Source organism: Equus asinus, chromosome 10, assembly GCF_041296235.1.
Source record: "Equus asinus isolate D_3611 breed Donkey chromosome 10, EquAss-T2T_v2, whole genome shotgun sequence".
NCBI lineage: Eukaryota > Metazoa > Chordata > Mammalia > Perissodactyla > Equidae > Equus > Equus asinus.
In genome coordinates, this window is record NC_091799.1 from 31,748,511 (window position 1) to 31,772,623 (window position 24,113).

Sequence of the window (24,113 nt, forward strand, 5' to 3'; positions counted from 1 at the left end):
TTGCTGGTTTGGATCCTGGGTGTGGACATGTCACTGCTCTGCAAAAGGTCATGCTGTGGTAGGCATCCCATGTATAAAGTAAAGGAAGATGGGCACGGATGTTAGCTCAGGGCCAGGCTTCCTCAGCAAAAAGAGGAGGATTCACAGTAGTTAGCTCAGGGCTAATCTTCCTCAAAAAAAAAAAAAAAAAAACCAGAAGAATACACCTTCTTCTCAATTGTGCATGGAACATTCTCAAGGATAGACCATATGTTGGGAAACAAGACAAGCCTCAGTAAATTTAAGAAAATTGAAATAATAGCAAGCATCTTTTCTGATCACAATGCTGTAAAGCTACAAATTAATTACAAGTAATAAGCTGTGAAAAGGAGAAAGATGTGGTGACTAAACAATATGCTATTGAACAAGCAATGGATCATTGAAGAAATTAAATGAGAAATAAAAAAAATCTGGAAACAGATGAAAATGATAACATACCATGCCAACTCATATGGGATGCAGCAAAAGCTGTATTAAGAGGACAATCCATCTCAATACAGTCACAACCTAATAAACAAGAAAAATCATAAAATAAGCAATCTCAAATTACACCATAGTGAATTAGAAAAAGGCAAACAAACAAAGCCCAAAGTCAGCAGAAGGAGAGAAATAATAAAAATCAGAGCAGAAATAAATGCTATTGAAACAAGAAAGGCAGTAGAAAGGATCAATGAAACAAAGAGCTGGTTCTTTGAGAAGACAAATACAATCTACAAACCCCTAGCCAGACTTACAAAGAAAAAAAGAGAGAAAGCTCAGATAAACAAAATTAGAAACGAAAAAGGAGAAATAACAACAGGTACCACAGAAATACAATGGATTATAACAGAATGCTATGAAAAACTATATGCCAACCAAATGGAAAACCTAGAGGAAATGGATAAATTCTTAGACTCTTACAACCTCCCAAAGCTGAACCAATAAGAAACAGACAATATGAATAAACCAACCACAAGCAAAGCAATTGAAACAGTCATCAAAAGCATCCCAAAGAATAAAAGCCCAGGACCAGACAGCTTCCCTGGGAAATTCTACCAAACTTTCAGAGAGGATTTAATACCTATCTTTCTCAAGCTATTCCCAATAATTAGGGAAGATGGAACACTTCCTAACAAATTCTACAAGGCCAGTATCACTCTGATACCAAAGCCTGACAAGGACAAGAAAAAAGGAAACTACAGGCCAATATTGCTGATGAACATAGATGTAAAAATCCTCAACAAAATTTTGGCAACCCGAATTCAGCAATACATCAAAAGGATCATACATCATGATCAAGTGAGATTTGTACCGGGGACACAGGGTTGGTTCAACATCTGCAAATCAATCAACGTGATTCACCGCATCAACAAATTGAGGGATAAAAACCACATGATCATATCAATAGATGCAGAGAAAGCATTTGACAAGATTCATCAGCCATTTATGATTAAAAAAACTCTTAAGAAAATGGGGATAGAAAGAAATTACCTCAACATAATAAAGGCCATATATGACAAACCCACAGCCAATATCATACTCCATGGGCAAAAACTGAACACCATTCCCCTGAGAACAGGAACAAGACAAGGATGCTCACTCTCACTACTCTCATTCAACACAGTACTGGAGGTTTTGGCCAGAGCAATTAGACAAGAGAAAGGAATTAAAGGAATCCAAATAGGGAGTGAAGGAGTGAAACTCTCACTGTTTGCAGATGACATGATCTTATATAGAAACCCCCCAAAAATCCATCAGGAAACTAATAGAAATAATTAACAACTACAGTAAAGTTGCGGGATACAAAGTCAACTTACAAAAATCAGTTGCTTTTCTATATGCCAAAAACGAACTTACAGAAACAGAACTCAAGAATAAAATTCCATTAACAATCACAACTAAAAGGATAAAGTACCCAGGAGTAAATTTAACCAAGGAGGTGAAGGACTTATACAATGAAAACTATAAGACATTACTGAAAGAAATTGATAAAGAGATGGAAAGAGATTCCTTGCTCATGGACTGGAAGAATAAACATAGTTAAAACGCCCATACTACCCAAAGCAATGTACAGATTCAGTGCAATCCCAATCAGAATCCCAATGACATTCTTCACAGAAATAGAACAAAGAATCCTAAAATTCATATGAGGGAACCAAAGACCCCAAATTGCTAAGGCAATCCTGAGAAAAAAGAGCAAAGCTGGAGGTATCACAATCCCTGACTTCAAAATGTACTACAAAGCCATAGGGACCAAAACAGCATGGCACTGGTACAAAAACAGACATGCAGATCAATGAAACAGAGCTGAAAGCCCAGAAATAAAAGCACACATCTATGGACAACTAATCTTCGACACTAATATTTACATTTATGCTTACCACATTGTCTGTATTCTGTAGTTTTCTATTAAGTCTTGAAATCCACTTTATTCTTCTTTTTTCAAAATTGTTATACCTATTCTAGATCCTTTTCATTTCCACGTCATGTGAGAGTCAGCTTGTCAATTTCAATAAAGAAACTGGAAGGGATTTAATTGAACCTATATATCAATGTTGAGGTAACTGACATTTTAGCAATTTGAATTTTCCTCTCCACAAGCATGATCCATCTATTTAAGTCTTCTTTAATTTCTCTCAGCAAAGTCTTGTAGTCTTCAATGTGTAGGCATTACACATATCCTGTTAAATTTTCTCTAAGAATTTCATATGTTTAGAGTTGTAAAGTAAATGATATTTTATTTTCATTTCAACCCAAATTTTTCACTGTTCATATATAAAATACAATCATTTACTATATTTTATTCTGTATCCTTGCTAAATTCACTTACTGGATTTATTAGTTTTATTTTCAGATTTCTTAGGATTTTGTATGTGTAAATTGTCTATTGTGCAAATAAAAACTAATTTTATTTCCTGTTTTCCAATTTGTATCCATTGAAAAGTTTTTATTCTTGTCCTGTCACACTGGCTATTACCTCTAACACAACATTAAGTAGAAGTGAGAAGAGTGGACCTCATTTCTTCTTTTCCAATCTTAGGAAGAAAGCATTAAGTTTTCACCATAATGTCAGCTGTAAGTTTTTCTAGATGCTCCTTATTAATTTGAAAAAGTCCCATCTATTCCTAGTTTCTGAGAGTTAGTTTTTTATTGTTGTTTATCATGAGTGGGTACTGAATTCTGTCAAATGCCTTTTCTGCATCTATAGAGATGAACATATGGTCTTTCCTTTTTCTTCTGTTAATATGGTCAGTGTTATTTCCTGACTTTAATGTTGATCCAATTTTACATTCCCGAGGTAAACTCTACTTGTTCATGATATGTTCTCATCTTTATATACTTCTGTGCAGCTAACTCTGGCTTGAATAGTCTAAACTCCTTGACCTCCCTGATGTCTGATTTCTTTCTCCTCAACTCAACTTAGTGAACCCCTGGGCTCTGAGATATTCCTCCCTGAGGATTTATCCTGGAGACTTCCTCCAGGCTGCAAACTGGGGCAAGCACAGAGCTCACCTGATTTTTCTCTTTTCTTAAATATCACAGTTCTGTACTGTTATTTAATGTCTGAAAACCATTGTTTCATATGTTTTGTCCAGTTTTCTAGTTGTTTAAGGTAAGAGGGTAAATCTAGTCTCTCTTGTTTTTTTAAAGATTGGCACCTGAGTTAACATCTGTTGCCAATCTTCTTTTTTCTTCCTTCTTCTTCCCAAAGCCTCCCCAGTACATAGTTTTATATTCTAGTTATAGGTGTGCTGTGTGGGACGCCACCTCAGCATGGGCTGATGAGCAGTGCCATGTCTGTGCCCAGGACCCAAACTGGCAAAGTGCTGGGAGGCCGAAGCAGAGGGCATGAACTTAGCCATGCGGCCAGCCGCAAATCTAGTCTCTTTTATTCCATGACGGATGGTAGTGGAATTCTTACCTCCACCCCCCGCAATACGTTTTTAAAAAATGGAGTTGTCAGGGCTGGCCCCGTGCCCGAGTGGTTAAGTTCCCATGCTCTGCTGCGGCGGCCCAGTGATTCACCAGTTCGAATCCTGGGTGCGGACGTGGCACTGCTCATCAAGCCATGCTGAGGCAGCATCCCACATGCCACAACTAGAAGGACCCACAACTAAGAATATACAACTATGTACCAGGGGGCTTTGGGGAGAAAAAGAAAAAATAAAGTTTTTTAAAAAAATAAAATAAAAAATGGAGTTGTCATGTTTCTTGTCAACTTCATCTGAAATTTAAAAGGCAAAAATTAGCCCAAAACTTCTTTGCAAAGAAGAACATTCACAGAGGAACTTCTCTACCTGATAAACTCTATAAAGCTATAATAATTAAAGTATTATCATATTTGCACAGAAATGGCCCATTCTGGTACAGAGTGGGGAGTCCACAAAATTATATATATACATAAATATATAAATATACATACATATAAATACATACATGTATGTGTGTATGTATGTATTTAGAGGGATTATATATGTATTTAGAGGGATATGTATTTGGCATTTCAAATGCTGAGCCATAAAAGTGGGATTGATAGATATGAACAAATAAACAAAAATACTATATTCCAAATTAGAAAAACAAGAGGGATTTGGGGGAAATATTTGCAATGCATACAACAGAAAACATATTAGTATTCAGAATATAGAAAAAACACCTATAAGTAAAACAGATAAAGATAACCTATCCAAAAGAAAAAATTTGGAATAATGAAACAAGTAATTGAACGAATAAACATATGAATGATACCTAATTTTATGAGTAATCACGGAAACACAAATAAAATGAAGAAAATATCAAGTGGGCCAAAATAATTTTTAAATTAATGTATAAGTCAGGCTCCAGTGAAGAAAACAGAATCTATGCTAGATAGTTCAATAGAGAGACTGTAAGACAGAGAAGTTGTTGCAAAGGTGTAAGAAAACCTAAAAAATGCCAAAAGGGGAAAGTGAGACTCACCAAACATTAGCAACAATAGGATCTCCTTTAAGCTGTCAGAGACTGAATGTTCCTGTCTTCCCAAATACTCCAAAGGTATTTGGAGGTGGGGCCTTTGGGAGGTGATTAGGTCATGAGGCTGGAGCCCTTATAAATGGGATTAGAATCCTTATCAAAGAGACCTCAGAGAGCTCCCTTGCCCCTTCCACCCAGTGAGGACTCAGGATAAGAGGGCTGTCTATGAACCAAGAAGTGGGCCCTCACTACACAAGCGAATCTGCTGGCGCCTTGGTCTTGGACTTCCCAGCCTCCAGAACTGTGAGGAATTCTGTTGTTTATGAGCCATCCAGTCTGTAGCATGCGTCCTGTGTTAGCAGCCCAAATGAACGAAGACACATGCGCTGCTGGTAAGAGTATGAATCATTGCAGCCTTTTAGAAAGGTAGTTTGACCATGTCTGGAATGTATTTAATCCTCTGTGATTTTGTCCTAACCAAATAAGGGTGTGAATAAAGATCTAGCCATAAGCATATTTATTTCATATTTGTTCATAATAGCAAAAATTGGAAATAATATACTACTATTCAAATATTGTATTTAGACTCAGTTTGATGGAAAACTATGCTACCATTAAGATAAAAATGTAGAATAATATTTAAAGACGTGAAGGAACATTTACAAAGACCTAAATTTAGAAAACACTTTGAAGATATTACATTGCTCTTTTTAATTTTAAAAGTATATATAGTACATATCTTTGCAGATGTAATTATATATAATTTGCATATATATGCATAGAAGTAGCCTATATATTTAAATATATAATAGTGGGTATCGTAGAGTGGGGTTTTAACTGTTTTTAATTTTATTTTTCCTTATCTCTATTCTTTACAATCCATATGTATTCTTTGTATAGAAAAACGCTAGTTGTGTACAATTCACTTTCAATTAAATTCATTTATTGGACTTTATTCTCAAGAATAGATGTGGAAGAGGGCACAAATTAATCTACAAGGATTCTTATAACACTATTTTTGGTAGCGTTAAAATGAACATGCCCTAAATTCCTAACATAAAGACGTACAAAACGCTAGGAAAAATTTTTACCCAAAAAAGTATGACCTCATTCTTGGTTGAAATCTCTCTCTTTCTCTCTGTTTCTCTCACTCACTCACTCACACACACACACACACACACACACACACACACACACACTTATAACAAAGCCTGGGGTTATCTGTCAGAGAGATTTATTTTTATGCTATATATACACCACGGCGTGAATAGTGATTATCTGTCATGGAATTCCATCTAGTTTAGGGGTTTTGTTTGTTTGTTTGTTTGTTGGCCTTTTTTCTTACCCGTTGAATAAAAGGTTATTTATTGATCATCTACTGATGTAATGAACGGGCATTACTTCTGTGTAAGGGGGGAAAAGGTTGTTAACGAAAAACGTGCATCCTTTTGGATTCATATTTATCTACAGCCAAAGAAAAAGCTTTTTCGTCTTCCTCTTTCTTTTCATTTAAACGTCGAAAGAGCAACGCACGTTTGCAACTCCCAGCGAGACAGAAAGGCAACTCTGGAGCCCAAGAAGAAACGTTGCGCGCAGGCGCCATGCTTTTGCAGAGCATGCTGGGAAATGTAGTTCCAGTGGGCCGCGTGAGCAGGCGCACTTCCTGGCTTCAGGTGTTGAGGATACCCTGACTGTGTTCTGAATTTTTCAGTGGAGCCGGTTAGTTTGTTATCTCCCCTGCGCTTGCATCTGGGTGGCAGTTGGGGAGGTTGCTCCCCTCAAGGGTTGAGGCGTGGCGAGAGGGGCATGAGAGACTGCACTGGCCCAGCTTAGTGGCAGGGGCGGAAGAAAGGCGGAGATTGGGCAGTTGAGGTTTGATGTTTGGTTCGCGTTGGAGTCACGTGCAGAGTGCTGCCCTGGACCCCGCGTCCCGGTTGTGCAGGCCTACGACTGTCTCTGGGTTATGAGGAGGCAGAGCCTAGCTGTGCATCCAGCCTTAAGGGAGAGGAGTTTGGACTCCCACTTCGGAGTTGAGGGTTAGGCAAACAGCTTGGGGCTTTGGGGGCTTTGGCTGTCATGGGATCTGTCGGGCAGGCAAATACAAAAGACCACTCCAGACCTGGGCAGGGAATTGCAGGAAAATTGATCTAGAAGCTCAGTGGCCCTAGAATTTAGGTTTCCTGACACCCAGTCCTTTGCTCTTTCCTGTGGAATGTACCTCCTCTAGAGGTAGTTTTCTGTTTTGTTTTGTTGGTAAATTTTTGAAGGCTCTTGTGTAAAGAGCTGTGGCATTGATTCCCTACTTTCTGTGGCTTTTAAACAGGAGTTGACTGTTCTTCTTTGAGTTGGCATTTGTGAATGCACTTTCAACAAGTTAAAGTGCTTTACAATTACTATTATTATTAATAAACAAGGAGGGGGACGGTGTACTAGATGTCACCCATCTTGGGAGAGCCAGAGTTTTGGGGTTAACTCTGTGTCTGGATTGCCAGATTGGAGCTGTGTCCCTGGACACTGCAGTGACCGTAGAGACTTGGCTGGGAAGAAATCTGTTCCTAGACTCGTTCTGACCTTATTTTTAGGGAGGGTGTGAGTTACATCCAGGGAGTCAGACAGGGTCCCCATAAAGGCAATCCTGATTTCTCAGGACCCCTTTTCTTCTTTAGCTCTGTCTTCTGAAGTCTCTACTTGATTAGATGAGATGGCAAGAAGGAGGACCTGACCATTGGCCCCCTACTACCTTGTTTTTTGTGAGCAAAACTTTTCAAGGCTTTTGTACCTTAAGCTGGGTTTACTTTCTAAAGTTAACACCTGAAGTTTGGAAAGTCACGTGGAGTTAAATATGTCTTGAAATTCTCTTAAACTGTTCATAATTTACATGTATACCACTATGCAACAATATATATATGAATGTTCCAAAATATATTCTTCAAACATTAAAATATCTCTTAGCATGGCAAGATGCTCACTTATGAGAGGCATGTAAGAGTTGAGGAATTGAGGAAACAGCAGACTCTTCCATCTCACACTTCACTCCAGATAGCGTACTTTCTTGAGCCTTTTTGGCAGATTTGTACACTTGGAACATACAAGTTGGTCTGTACTGCAACTCGGCTTTATTTTTTCTTTCCTGAAATATCTCTGTGTCCAGACGGAGGAAAGATTTTCTTTCTTTCATTCATTGACTAAATCTTGAGAGCCAGCTTTTTGCCAGGTAAGGGTTGAGGCTCTGAGGTTACAGCAATGAACAAAACAATGAACAAATACAGCAATGAGAAAGTCCCTGTCTCCATGGAACTGACAGTCTGGGATGAGCACACAGGTGATAAACAAGTAAATACAGAGTGTGTCAGATGGTGACTAGAGGAGGAAACTGTACTAGAGAAATGGGGTTAAGGAGGGCCTGGGACAGCTGTTATTTCCTACAGGGGTTCAGGGAAGGCTTCCCTGGTGGTGTGACATTGAGTAGAGACTTGAAACTGAGGAGGTGAGCTTTGCAGATATCTGGTGGTGGGGGAATTTCCCAGGTAGAGGGAGCAGCATGAACAAAGGCTCCAAGGTGCACATGTGCTCAGCCTGTGTAGGGAGCATCAAGAAGACCATTGTGGACAGAGGGGTGAGTGACACAGCATAGTCGCAGTTGAGGTGAGAGGGTGAGAAAGGTCCAGATCACACAGGGCCGTGTAGGCCACTACGAGGAGTTTGGTTTTCACTCTGAGTGAGAAGGGAAGCCATAGGAAGGTGGTTGTAGTTGTTATTCTTTAATCAGCTTTGTCAAGGTCTAATTTGCATACAATTTACCAATTTTCCTGGGAGGATTTTGAGAGGAGAAGTCACATGATTTGACATCTTTTAAAGGAACCAGTTTGGATGCTCTGTTGAATAGACTGTAGGGGAGCAAGAGCAGATACAGGGAGATAGTTTCAGCAGCTAAGGCAGTAAGCCAGGAGAAAGAGAGATGATGTCCCTATTTCCTTCCCGTTCCTGCTCTTTCAGCCACACTTCACTCACATCAGACCTCCACTCCTCCCCCATCTTCACTCTCAGTTCATGATCCTGCTTCCTATTTCACTGAGAGAAGAGAACAACCAGACAAGAACTTCCAAAGGCTGTCACCATGACCTCCACCAGCCTTCCTGGAGGACTTCCCGTAGGGTCTGTCTTCCTCCTCTTACTGCAGAGAAAAGGTCTGTGCTCTGATTTATGGCCAGCCCCTCTGCTGTGCATTAGATCCCACCTCCTCTCCCCTACCCAGGACAGTGCCTGAGATAATTGGGCAAAATTCCTCATAGTTCTGCTATTTGTTTTTTGTTTGTTTGTTTGGATATATAGGCAACATTAATTTTTCCAGAAAAATTCAAAGAAAATGCTGATTTAAGAAAATTTATAAATGATCTAATATCCATCAACACTAATTTGCTCTGGAAGAAATCTCTACTAATATATTAAGCTTCTGTCCTTCTTGAGTTACAAGGGACTTGTGTTAAAAGAGTTCACCTATAGCCCCATTGGAACAGAACCAAACACATAGCATTTCCTTCCCTTCCAAGCCCATCTCATTTTCAGTTTAGGTGACTTCAAACATAGAAAAGAAAAGACATCTTTGTCAGCTCTCACAGCTCTGGTATCTATATTTTCAACCTGGGTTTAGACCACTCAAAGGTATCCTGATTGCACTTCACTTGTGTACATATTCCAGTGTTGTTGGTGAATGGAGGTTTACAGGCAATAAGTTGCTTGTGTCAACTATGAAGCTTTCCATTTAAAATGGTTACAGCTTTCTACCTGTTTGATTAAAAACCAGCACATTATTATGATAATTGTTATTTAAACATTTACTTTATAATATAGTCATGTCTTTAGTGAGACTCAGAAAAACTTAAATAGTCCATTGCTCTTTCAAGAAAATCTCTACAGACTTCTGAACCAATGATTTAAAAAGAAAAGTTTTTCCTCTACAAATTTGATTAATAATTCAAATATTTTCTTCTGGTCAGTCTTTTCATAAATAGTGTTTGGACCATTTTAAAATGGAGAGAAATAATACTGAACTTGAGAATCGGGGAGAAGCTATAGTGCTAGCCCTGCCATGGCTAACTGTGTGACCTCAGCAAGTCACTTAATCACTGTTGGCCTGAATTGCATCTTGAGCAAACCAGGGAATTAGCCTTAATGTTTCTTGAGCCTCTTTGTAGTTCAAATGTGTTACAGAACCACGGCTCACGTCTGATGTGCAGAGAGAGCAATACTACAGCAGCAGCTTTTGAGAGAAAAAGAGCTTTATTGCATGGCCAGCCAGCAAGGAGACAGGAGGCAAGGCTCAAATCCATCTCCCCAAGCTGAATGAGGACCGACTTTTAAGGAATTGGGCACGGGAGTGGTTGTACAAAAGTGCTAACTTGGTGGAATCTGATTGGAGGGTGGGAGTGTAACAGTCTTATAAGTCTGATGTCCTACAAGTGAAGGGACCCCTCGCTTCTTATTAGCTTCCCCACTCCACTTTCTCTTTATATTGAGTTCTGTAGTTGGGGAACTTTTGGTTCCTACACAGCTAGAGGTCACCTGAGGACAAGGTTCCCATCTTCTGAGCATACTGCAGCTACATGACTTGCAGTTTTTGCTCTTTACACCTGCAAAACGACTTTTGATACAACTTTGTTAATGATACAATAGGACACAAAAGGGCCCCTCTGAATTGGCCTATGATGGTTACAAGTGAAGTGATACCATTTGTGGGGTTTAGAAAGCAAGAGCCTCTAGCAGTCCTTGTGTTCAACATCTTATCTTTACTACTCTAACATCAACGTCAGCCTTGGAAAAGGAAAGAATTTACAGTTGGATGGTCTGAGGGTTGTGGCAAAGATTAGGATAGTCACACATCTTTTCCTGGCTGATTGTGGAGATGGTTAAGAACTGAGAGCATAGTACCCACAGGAGGTTTTTAATAACAGATGTCAGGTCACTAGGATACTTGGAAGTAAAGAAGGCAGGGTCTACGTTACATTGTTGGTGGGTGGTCATGGGTTCTGTCTGGCTACTCTGATCCAGACACTTCAGACTCAGCAGTAGCAGCACAGGTACAGTTTAGAACTCTGATATGGTGGCTTCCAGAAACTAAACTGATAAAGGAGTAAATATCAGTTTGTAGAATACTAATCAGCAAGTACTCATTAAAACATCTGCTATGCAAGGGGCACCCTACTCAGTACATGGGGATTTTTTGAAAAATCAGTGATCATAGTCCTTGCTCAGTGCAGTGGGTTCTTGGACCCAATTCCATCGTGTGTGTGTGTGGAGGCTTCCCCACACCAACAAGCAGTTCTTGGATGCCAGCAGAGTCTCCAAGAATTCAACTCAATTCTGACACTATCTACCTGGAGATAGAATCAGATTCCACAGGTAAAAGGCTTAGTCCCACGAGACTGCCCTCCACTTCAAACACTGGTCTTAATCCCAGGTTTGTTACCTGTGCTTCTGACCAACCGGCTCCAACCTGGAGGTTCCAATAACCCCCTCCAACTCAGGATGCCTGTTGCAAGTCCAGGTTGTTACCTGTGCTTCTTACTTACTGACATCCTCTTCAGGTTCAATTAATTTGCTAGAACAGCTCACAGAACTCAGCAAAACACTTACGTTTACCAGTTTATTAAAGAGTAGAACAAAGGATACAGATGAGCATCCAAATGGAAGAGATGTGTAGGGCGAAGTATGAGGGAAGAGATGCAGAGCTTCCACCCGTTCTCCAGGCACACCACTCTCCCAGCACCTCCTTGGGTTCGCCAACCCAGAAGGTCTCCAAGAAAGGGCCAAGGAGCTGTCATTTGGGGTTTTTATGGAGGCTTCCTTATGTGGTCATGATTGACTAAGCCATTGGCTATTCGTGACTGATTGAACTTCAATCCCCACCTCCTCCCCAGAAATTAGGGTGTGCGACTGAAAGTTCCAATCCTCTGATCACGTGGCTAGTTCTCCTGACAACAAGCCCCCACCTTTGGGTGAGGTCCAAAAGTCACCTTCATTAACATAAACAAGAAATTCCAAGAGTTTTGGGAGCTGTGAACCAGGAACTGTAAATGAAAACCACATATATATGAGAAATATATTTTGGTCATCTGAATGACGAAATATGTATTTCTCATAAATCACAACATTGCACTTAGAATTATAAAAGCTGACTACAAGAAACATTAACTCTAATCTTGCTTTGCGGTTAGCAGGGGTTCAATAAACATTGAATTGAAAAATGTAATTAACAATGGTTTAGCTGTAAGTCAGTCTGCATAGAGAAAAGGGCAAAGATTAAATGATATTTTAGGATCCTAAATCCTAGGCAATTCTGAACTTTTTATGGCAATATCATAAGGCACTCTGGACACTTTCATGGACTGTTGAGACGTAGGAAAACATAGTGTCTTGAATCAGACTTCTTTAAGATAGCAGGTCTAACTAGCAGCATGCTGTAGTATAAAGACCACTGAATTGGGAAGCAAGAGAAATCTCTATTCATTCACTCTTTCAAGAAACATTCATTAGATGTGTAATATGTGCCAGGTTCTATGTGTGGGACTGAAGATGGAAGAGTAAATAAGTCAGACAGTGTCACTGTCCTCAAGAAGCTTACTGTCTAGGAAGGAAGACAAGACATTGGAAGTCGAACATTAAAGTATAATTAATGTAGTAATAGGGGAAGAATAAGGTGCTATGAGTTAATTTTTGCAGGTAACATAATTATTATTAAAGTACATGGTATGGGGGCTGGCCCGGTGGTGTAGCATTGAAGTTCACGCACTCTGCTTCACTGACCCCGGATTCACTGGTTTGGATCCAGGGCACAGACCTAACACCACTTATCAAGCCATTCTGTGGGAGGCATCCCAAGTATTAAAAAAAACAAAAGTAGAGGAAGATGGGCATAGATGTTAGCTCAGAGCCTATCTTCCTCAGCAAAAAGAGGAGGATTGGAGGCAGATGTTAGCTCAGGGCTAATCTTCCTCAAAAAATATATATATGTGATATGATTGTAATGTGACTTTAATACATATAAATAAGTGCTCTTTCCAAAAAAGATTCCCTCCCCCTGAAAAGACTGTTTCAGTTTAAACACCCACTAACAGTGTATGAGAGCACCCATTTCCCCACATACTTAAACAAGTACTGGATATTATCTGTTTTTGACAGTTTTGCACATGTGATGTTTGAAAAGTGATATTTCATTTAAATTTGCATTTCTATGATTAAAAGCAAAGTTGAAAATCTTTTCATATATTTATTGGCCATTTGCATTTCTTCTGTAAATTTCCTGTTCATATCCTTTGCTCATATTTCTATTGCATTTTATTTTTTCCTAATTGGCTTGTAGGAACTCTATATAATAAAGCTAATGATCCTTTCATTTTATTAGCTACAAATATTTATTCCCAATATGACTTCTCTTTTTTAATGTTGTTGTTTGCCTTGTATGTTTGAGTAGTCAAATCTGAGAGTCTTTTCCTATATAAACTCCAGGTTTTATATTTTTTAAAGGATCTTCCTACTGCAAGATTATGAAAGTATTTTTCTAATATTTTTTCTGGTTATTTTATAGTTTTCTTTTCTTTTCTTTTTTTTTTTTTTTCTGCTTTATCTCCCCAAACCCTTCCTGTACATAGTTATATATCTTAGTTGCAGGTCCTTCTAGTTGTGGGATTATAGTTTTATTTTCAATGTTTAACTTTCATTCACTTATAATTTATTTTTGTAAGGTGGTGGCAAGTTTATTTTTTCCTAAATGGATAAGCCAGTTGTCCTGAGATTGTTTATTGAATTTCCACCTTTCCCCAAATATTGGAAATGCCACCTTTGTCATATTGTTACCACACAAAGGGCACTATCTGCTTGCTGCAAAACAAAAGCCAATCGTCAGGTGGCAAGATGGTGGCAGAGAAAGGGCATTTTATTACAGCTTGCCAGCAAGAGGAAAGATGGCCAACAAATGTCCAAAAGAACCACCTTAAGGGGGGCACGGAATCTGGAAGCAGTTATACAGACCAATGGGTTATAGGGGAGGGGGTTAGGAATGTCGACCCTCTGGTGTTACAGACTGGGCATTGCCACACGAGATCTTTCGGTTTTCATTGATGATGGCTATCAGCATAGACTCTCTGTTTGGGGGTCAACACAGTCCTAAAGAACTCAAAAGAACGAAGTTATCATCTTATGGGAGCTGGAAGGTATATGGCCAAGCAAGGGTCATAAAATCTACAGAACAGGTGGATCTCCTGGAGGGTGCAAATCCAGCTGGGTTAGTTAAACCAGAGGTCATTCAGAGTTACAACGTGGTCTCTTTTCTACAGTATGGCTTGCCTTATTGTGTTGAGCCGGTTTCAATATATTAAATTCCTATAAAGAAATGACCTATGTCTAGACTCTGTATTCTGTGTTATTATTCTTTCCGTCTATTCTTGTGTGAGTACTACCCTGTTTTGGTTAACGTAGCTGTATAATATGTTTTGATATCTAGTATGGACAAGTCACCCCCATCCTCATCTTTTCTTTCTTTTTCAAAAGTGTATGTCATAAAGGTGAAATTGGGGGGCGTGTCAGTTTCATAGGGCTGCTGTAACAAAGTACCACAAACTGGGTGGCTTAAAACAACGGGAATTTATTGTCTGACTGTTGTGAAGGCTGCAAGTCAGAAATCTGGGTGTCAGCAGGGCCAGCTGCCTCTGAAGCCTGCACGGCCCCTTCCTAGCTGCCCGTGGTTTGCCGGCAGTCGTTAGCATTCCTTGGTTTACAGCTGCGTAACTTTAATCTCTGCCTTCATTGTCACGGGGTGTTCTCCCTGTGTGTCTCTGAGTCTTCACACGACCATCTTATAAGTGACGCCAGGTACCTGAGGGTTACTATAGATATTAAGCCAATTTGCTGTTTTCCTTTTTAATTTGAGGGGTGACTGGGGTCTCCAGGATTTGTGAGCTTGTTTTGCAGAAGAAAGAGAGTGCCTTCAGGGAGATTGCAATCACTGGATGGCCAGCCCTCAGCAGCCCTTGAGGCCCAGAAGTCAGATTGCCCAGGGGCTTATTGGCTCCTCCTGCCAGCCCCTTAGCTCTATAAAACCCCCCTGCTTTCTGTTCTTGGGGAGGTTTAAGTGCACCCAGATTTCCACCTACTCATTTTGGTCAATTCGAATAAATCTTTCTCCATCTCCAAGCACCGACGTCTCAGTGTTTGCCTTGTGCATCCAGCACATGAATTTGAAATTAAGAGGTTTGGTATCCTAAGGACACCAGTCATATTGGAGTGGGGGCCCACCCTACTCCGGTGTGACCTCATCATAACTAAGTATGTCTGCCATGACCCTATTTCCAAATAAAGTCACTTTCTGAGGTTTTGGGAGTTAGGACTTCAACAAGGTTTTTTTTTTTGGTTGAGGGGGACACTTTCAACTTACAACAGGAGAGAACTGGCATCTCTAAAATATTGAGTCTTTTCATCCCAAAACATGGATTTTCAGTTGATTCTCTTCAGCTGCTGAGAAGTCAGCAGAGTGCTGCTGTTTTGAAGTTACTGTGCCTGTTTCTAATCCTGTTTTTAAAGAGATAAGCATATATGAAAAGAATTACGTAAACTGTGTTATCAGGAAGTAAAACATAAAACAAGGCTAGATGGTGCTCAAAAGAAAGATGTAAGCTGTCAGAAAATAGTTGAGGTAAATAGGAGATTAACTGAAATAAAACAAGGTATCTTTTTGTTGTTACTGATAAACATTTTATTTTAGAATAGTTTTAGATTTATAGAGAAATTGCAAGGATGGTACAGAGAGTTCCCATGTATCCCACAGCCTGTTTTCCCTATTGTGATATTCTGATTTATACTAGGAAATATATATTTGGTCTTCATCCCCGTTTCTGGCACAGAGCTCCTTAAACCCTTGGAATTTCCTACATGATGAGAACAATAAAGTTGTCTTTCATTATGTTAATGAGGTGACTTTAAGACTGCACCTAAGGATGCGGGCTGGCTGCCAGGACAACGAACCATGTGATTAGAGGGTTGGAACTTTCAGTCCCACCTCCCCCACAACTTCCAAGAAGGAGAGGGCCTGAAGGTTGAATCAATTGCCAGTGGCCAACGATTTAATCCATTGTGACTATGTAATGAATCCTCCATAAAAAAATCCAAAGGACAGGATTTGGGGAGCTTCCAGGTAGGTGAACACATGTGGGTGCTGGGAGAGTGGTGCACCTGGAGAGAGCGTGGAAGATCTGAACCCTTTCCCAATACCTTGTCCTGTGCTTCTCTGCCATGTGGCTATTCCTGAGTTATATCCTTTTATAACAAACCAGTATTCTAGGAAGTAAAATGTTTCTCTGAGTTTTGTGAGCCGTTCTATCAAATTAAACCCAAGGAGGAGGTTGTGGGAGCCTCTGATTTACAGCCAGTCAGTCGAAAGTATAGGTGATAACCTGGGCTTGCCACTGGGGTCTCAAGGGAAGTGGGGCAGTCTTTTGGGCCTGAGCCCTTAACCTGTGGGTTCTGGTGCTATCTCCAGGTAAATAGCCTCAGAATTGAGTTGAATTGTAGGACACCCGGGTGCTTGGTGGTGCGGGAAACTCCTCTCCCAACCACGCACATTAGAATTGGTCTCAGAACCTTTACCTATTAACATTCTACATTAGTTTGGTACATTTTTCACAATTACTGAACCAAGGTAAATACATTATTATTAACTAAAGTCTGTATTTTATTCAAGCTAGTTTTTACCTAATGTCTTTTTTTTGTTCCAAGACCCTACCAAAGACACCATGTTACATTTAGTCCTCGTGTCTCCTTAGGCTCCTCTGGGCTGGGACATTTTCTAATCCTTTTCAAAATTATCATTATTCTTTTTGTGTGTGTGTGTGTGAGGAAGATTGGCCCTGAGCTAACATCTGTTGCCAATCTTCCTCCTTTCTTCTTTTTTTCTCCCCAAAGCCCCAGTACATAGTTGTATATCCTAGTTGTCTTTCTAGTTCTTCTAAGTGGGATGCCAACACAGCACAGCTTGATGAGTTGTGTGTTACTCTGCACCCAGCATCTGAACTGCAAAACCCTGGGCCACCCAACTGGAGCGCACAAACTTACCCACTATGCCACTGGGCCAGCCCCTATTCTTTTTGTTTTTTAACCTCTATGCTTCAATTTGAGTAGTTTTTATTCGTCTGTTTATCTGTTAGCCCAGTCTGTTATCCCCATCCAGTAGAGTTCTTAATTTCAGTGTTCATTCTGTTCTAAATGCTTATTTGATTCCTTTTGGTCTATTCCAAGTTACTGTTGAAATTTTCCATCCTTCTATTTTGTCTGTCCTTCTACTTTGTTGTCTCTTGATTATAGGCCATTGGTACCGAGAACTTTGTATGTCAATAAGTTTTTATTATGTGTTTGTCATCATGATGAAGGCACCATAGAGATTCAAGTTGATGGCATCTTTCACCAGGAAGAGTTCTCTTTCTTTCTTTTTGAAGTAGATAGGATCACCTCAGCCAAGCTGAGTTAGTTCAGGGTTGTTTGATAAGATTTATTTTACGTCTTGGTTGCTTCTTTTCTAGGATGTGGCCCTCCTGGGCACTCAGTAGAAAATGTGGCAGGTCTTTCTTTCCTCAGCCCAGAAAGACTGTGGAAGATTTTCTTTTCCATTCAGAGGTTTTCAGCTTGGCTCTTCAGACTCCCACCCCATTCAGCTTAAAAATTCACTCATACTTTTAGGGAAGAGTCTGGTCATGTTTTTGAGGCTGCGTCAGTCCCTCCTTTTGTCCCTGTAGCTACTTGTGAGTGCCAAAGTCTATGCAGGTTTCTTTGTCCTTCTGGAATGGCCTTCTGTGAGGAGTCAAGCTTGGATTCTCAGCCAGAATTGGCAAGAATTTAGTTCCCCCAGGTGAACAGTGGCTGTATATCCTCAGTGTCAGTTTATCACTCCTCTAGAGATTTCTTTTGCCTGTTTTGTTTTCAGGCTCTTCCTAAGTCTCCAGAAAATTTTTCTTTGCAAACAGAGGACATATCTTTTAACATCAGGTCCTGTATCTCTTATATCTTCTCCATTACCTGTAGAGTGTAAGGCAAGGGAGATTGTATTGCATGTGAAATATGGGAGGCAGTAATATCAAAGTTTTCCAGGTAAGTTGATTGGCTGTTTGACGTCTGAGGAATCTCATATTGTGGCACTTATCTTGATGAATTCTCCATGGTCCAGGATCTAATCTTCATATTTGCAGATTAAGAAACCTGAAATCAATATAGAGACAGATTTAACCATGTAAGTTTACAAGGGATTGATGAGTTAAACAAAAAGTGGATTTATTTCACACTAACATCTAGAACTACTATGGAATTCAGATCTGCAAGTCCTCTGGCAAGAAAAAAAAAAAAGAAAACCAAATTCTCACCCTAATTTTTCTTGGCAAGCATAGAACTATACCAAGGGGAGTTAATGGTATTATGAAAATGTATAATTCTCTTAGATAATGCTATTTTATGAGTTCTAGCTCCATGATAGAGCCTTGCCTGCTTACAGAGATAAATGGGTCTAGCTGGTACTTGGTGCCAGTCTCTTTTCTCCCAGATTATGTATGAAATAGGAAGGACTTACCAATATTTGCATCTCTACCTTCTCTTTTCCTGTGTTCTGTTACCATTGCTTTACTTTCAATTGATCCATGTTTTTATGTGCATTGCTACCAAGAAGAAGGTTATAACCGTGTACATTTATGCATTACCCACTTATGATATCCCTACACTTTATTTCCTGAGTTCAGTTTATATCTTACATCTATCTCTCTATATGTTTATATCTATATCTATATAAATAGATATACATAGATATTTATTTTCAGTGTCTTTGTAAGGAAACCTCAGTATTGCTTCTGTGTACTCTCAACAGTAGACACCAAATCATGTACTCTTGGCCACTCTTGAACTTAGAACCCTGAACCCTTTTGGAACAACTTCCTAGCCCCTCACTTTGTCATTTTCAGTTGTTTGCTTTACTATTTCCTAAATGTTTGCAGGAGTGATCCCTGAGTGAGTATGTATTAGATGTTTTAGGAACCAGTGGCATTGGAGGCTATGCCATTGGACTTTACCTTGTAGGAATGAAAAGAACCAAGGCATTGTCAGATGCTCTACAGGGATGTGACAGCAGTGACAGGAGCCTTTTCTCATTGGATGAGCATAGCTCTATAATTATTACAGGGGACTGCAGTGACTCTTTCTTCAAATGTCAAAACATGTGGTAGTATGGGATTTACAGGTGCTTATCTGAGACTGGGTTTTGAGCTTAGGGACCAGAGATTTTTAATTTTATTTGTGCACAAAGATATTTATTTTTATACTAAACAGGTGGTAGCTCTTCTCTTTAAAACCCTGTAAATAGGGGCCGGCCCTGTGGCACAGTGGTTAAGTTTCCAGGCTCCATTTTGGTGGCCTGGGGTTCACAGGTTCGGGTCCCCGGCACGGACCTAACAAGCTCATGAAGTCACACTGTGATGGCATCCCACATAAAATAGAGGAAGATTGGCACAGATAGTAGCAACAGTCTTCCTCAAGCAAAAAGAGGAAGATTGGCAACAGATGTTAGCTCAGGGCCAATCTTGCTCACAAAAAAATAAATAAGGAAAGAAAGAAAAATAGAACATTGGAAATAGGTACGTTTATCTTGTTACCTTAACAGCATCAACATTCCTATATCTCAGAGTTCCTGAAGACGACTGAGGACATGATTCTGAGATCCATCATCAACACCCAAGCCCCTATCTTTCACCAAGAATGGGACATCAGCTTTTCAAATCAGATGTTATCTTCCAAGTAAGAAGAACCATACTAATAGATAACAGAGGGAAAAATGGACAAATGTCACAAAATACTTAGCCAAGAAAGAATCAGATATCTAAGTAACAATCAGATAGTTAGAAATCCTTGTAAAGAGTAGTCCATCTGTGCATCGTGGTGGTGGTGCTAACAATACTGGTACTGGAGGTAGCTTTGGAAATGTTGGTTAGTGTCTGCTGTGCAGAGCCCCCTGATCTGTATAGAAAACTGAGTTCATCTAGTGGAAACAACAACTTCATTTCTACATATCTTTATCCATCTTCTCACCTATCTCTGTGATCTCAGAGGAGGAGATGGCCCTCTTCCATTGTTAATCTCTCCATCTGTACCCCAGATTCCATTCTTTTTGACTTGTCTTAGGATCTTCATTTAGTGATTATTTCATGATTCAATCTTTTCCTGTTCTAATTTCAGACATTCAAAAGGTTTTATTGCTTTGAAAAAGTATTGTGCCTAATAATAATTTAATTTTACTTATCTTTCAATTTTATTCTCACCTTTTATTATGAAACTCTTCATAATTGTAACTAATAACTTCAGTTCCTCTTCAGTTTCAGTCTTCGAAGCTAAATTGTCTTCTCTTTTTCTACTAAAATTATTCTGAAGAGAGTCCTGAATTCTAAATTCTTTCTTGAGAGCAACCCATTCTTTAATCCTTTCTTTTTCTGTTTGGTGTTTTGTTTTCTTTTCTTTTGAGGAAGATTAGCCCTGAGCTAACATCTGCTGCCAATCCTCCTCTTTTTGCTGAGGAAGATTGGCCCTGAGTTAACAACTGTGCCCATCTTCCTCCACTTTACATGTGGGACAGCTGCCACAGCATGGCTTGATAAGCAGTGCGTAAGTTCGCACCCAGGATCTGAACTGGTGAACCCTGGGCCACTGAAGTGGAGTAAGCAAACTTAACCATTACACCACCGGGCCTGCCCCCTTTACTCCTGTCTGTATTCAAACTTTCTGCTGCATTTGTTATTTTGTCTTTGCTTATGTGACATCACTAGATTCTTTTCTATTCTAATCTCTTTCCAAATGCTTTTTCATTAGCTTCACTTCCTTCATAATAACAATGCATATACTTTTAAAGCCTATTTTCTACTTGTTTATTTTTTATCTCAAAGAATCCATGCATTCTGATATCCTCAAATAGTCTTTCTGTGTGATTAATTCCCTGATGTACTTTTTATATAATAACTATCAGACCAAATATCTCATTTGCATTCTATCCCCATAGTTTCCCCAGCTTAGAGTCTATCTCCACTTGAATGTCCTACTTCACCTTAAATCACTTTAAACTCAATATGGTAAAAAACAAAATCACTAGCTTTCCCTAAGTAGTCTCTTTTTCCTTCTTCAATATTTCTGTCATTAGTACCATATTAGTGGCACTATGATTTCCTCTATTGTTACCACAATTAGTTCCAGCCTTCTTGGCTAGAAACCAAGAAGTATCTTTATGCAGCTCATTTTGTAAAAATTCCCCATAATCATGTCAGTATTTTTTTCTTTCTTCCTTTCTGTGTTTTAGATTTACTCCTCTACTAAATTCTTACTATTATATTCCCAATCCAGGCCCGTGTCATTTATATTACACTTTCGTGCTATATTTGACAGCCTTATTCTCTCATCATCCATTTTAGATGATACTAACAAGCATCTTCATCTAAAACACCACATATTTATCATGTTACTATTGTGACAGGAAACCTCAATTTTCCCATCTCCTCCTACATGGCATAGAATTTCTCTTCTTAATTGTCAGAGTTCTTTATTATCCACTCCCATATCTTTATTCTTCTTTTTATTTATTTATATACTTTTTTTGCTGGGAAAGATTCACTCTGAGCTAACATGTACTACCGATCTTCCTAATTGTTTTTCCTCCCTAAATCCCCAGTAAATCATTGTATATTCTAGTTGTAAGTGCCTCAAGTTCTTCTCTGTGAGCCACCACCACAGCATGTCTACTGACAAATGAGTGGTGTGGTTCTGCACCTGAGAACTGAACCTGAGTTGTCGAAGTGAAGTGCACTGAACTTTAACCACTAGGCCATCAGGGCTGGCTCATTCCTTTCTTATTTTTTACCCCTGCTTTCCAAAGTCATAGGTTTGAATTAGTGTCATTGACTTTTTCTCATGTCCCATACTCTTCTGTATCTTTGCCTTTAATTATGCTATGCATTTTGTCTCAAAGCAGCCATTTCTTTTACCATGCCTATCTATACTAACCCTTTCCTGCTTTAAACATACATATTAATCAGGACCTGTACTGTATAATCTTTCATTTTATCATAGCACTGGTTTATTTTTATTTGTGTTCTCCTTTTTTCTGTAACTGAGGAGTGAGTTTTGTTTTCCACTTTTGTATTCCAGAGGGAACAGACGTTGTCTTCTGCTTGATCCTGAGCACCAACTCCGAGAAGAAAGTGTCTGAAAAACAAATAGTGTTATGGCATGATGTTAGAAAAATTTTCAAATCCTTGTTCCTAAAACTTCACATTAGAAGAATTGGAATTTGAAAAACACCAGTAAAACTAAATTACAAGAACATTCAATTCAAGAGGAAGATTATGAATATAATAATTTGGGGAAAATATTTAATCTGAGTTCAAACTTTTTAAACAACTGAGTGTTTCTAGAAGATAAAGATCTCATAATTATGACGCAAATGATAGGGTTTAAAACATAATTCTTCTTCAATTGATTTTTTAAAATGAAATTCAAAACAAAAAATAATTTATTAGGTATAAGAAAGGATACATTTGTAGCTAAAACCTTACTTATTCTGGAGACAATTTAAATGTAAAGCCATAGTTCAGCACTGATGGAATCTGAGAAAATTTGTATGAAAGAGAAACGTGAATGTAAACTATGTGGTAAATCCTTCAGCCAGAACTCTAATCATATTCAAAATCAAAGAATACATACTGGAAAGAAATCTTATGAATGTAATGAATGTGGGAAAGCTTTTAGTGAGAGAACTAACCTTATTAAACATCAAAGAGTCCATACTGGGAAGAAACCTTATGAGTGTAATGGATGTGAAAAAGCCTTTATGTATAAGTCATCCTTTAGAAATCATGAGAGAATTCATACTGGAGAAAAACCCTATCCATGTAATGAATGTGGGAAGGCTTTCAGCCATATTTCAGCCCTTAGTCAACATCACAGAATTCATACTGGAAAGAAACCATATGTATGTATTGAATGTGGGAAGACCTTCAGCTGGAGCACACATCTAATTGAACATCAGGGAATTCATTCTGGGGAGAAATCCTATCAGTGTACGGAATGTCAGAAGGTTTCTTGCCACAGCACATCATTAATTTGGCATCAGAGATCTCACACAGGAGAAAAACCCTATGAATGTAATGCACGTGAGAAAGCCTTCAGTCATACGCCAGACTTCATCAACATCAGAGAATTTATACTCGAGAGAAATCCTATGAGTGTAACACACGTGGAAAGGCCTTCAATCGGAGGGCACATCTTACTGAACACCAGAGGATTCATGCTGGAGAGAAAGCTTATGTTTGCAAGGAATGTGGAAAAACCTTCAGCCAAAGTACACACCTTACTGAACATCTAAAAAATCATTCTGGTGAGAAACCCTATGGATGTAATGAATGTCAAAAACTATTTTGCTATAAAACATCACTAATTCGACACCAGAGAACTCATACAGGAGAGAAACCCTACCAATGTGATGAATGTGGGAAATCCTTCAGTTTAAGCTCAGCCCTTACTAAACATAAGCAAACACATGCAGAGGAGAAACCAACCTTACTGATGTAATAAATGTGGTGATGTTTTTTCTCATAGTACGTCTTTAATCTGACATCAGAGAACTCAGTTCAGAAATGAGACCCTATCAGAGTAATAAATGTGGGGAAGCCTGCAGCCATGGTTCATCACTTACACCTGAGCACTCACAATGGCAAGAAACCCTAGGATTGTCACCCAAGAAAAACTTTAGGCAAATACTCACTTACTCATTATAACGTTTGTACTGAGAAGAAACACTGTTCTTGTAATCAATCTGAAAAATTTATTCTTATTGGAGAAAAACTTATAGTGGAACTATTCATCTCAAAGACTGGTTTGTTTTTTAAAGACATTTTTAAAATTATTTTCAGAGATAATTTATTAATATATGTATATATTTGCTTATAATAAAAGCCTTTTCAAGTACACAAAAATTTTAATGGGGTGGTCAAATTTCTTTACTGTTTATGTAATCTTTTATCCTTTCATTCCCACGTGATTTTTCAATGTTAAAGAAACATCTTTATGGAGGGTTTAAATTT

General features: G+C 38.9%; 1 protein-coding gene across 1 annotated transcript; it reads left to right on the top strand.

The window, feature by feature from the left end:
- Positions 1–22,630: 22,630 nt before the first annotated feature.
- On the top strand, positions 22,631–23,686 carry ZNF883 (zinc finger protein 883). Its single transcript, XM_014859440.3, is given in 3 exon segments — positions 22,631–23,213; positions 23,216–23,583; positions 23,585–23,686. Coding segments are annotated over 3 exon segments (1,053 nt in total).
- Positions 23,687–24,113: the final 427 nt, after the last annotated feature.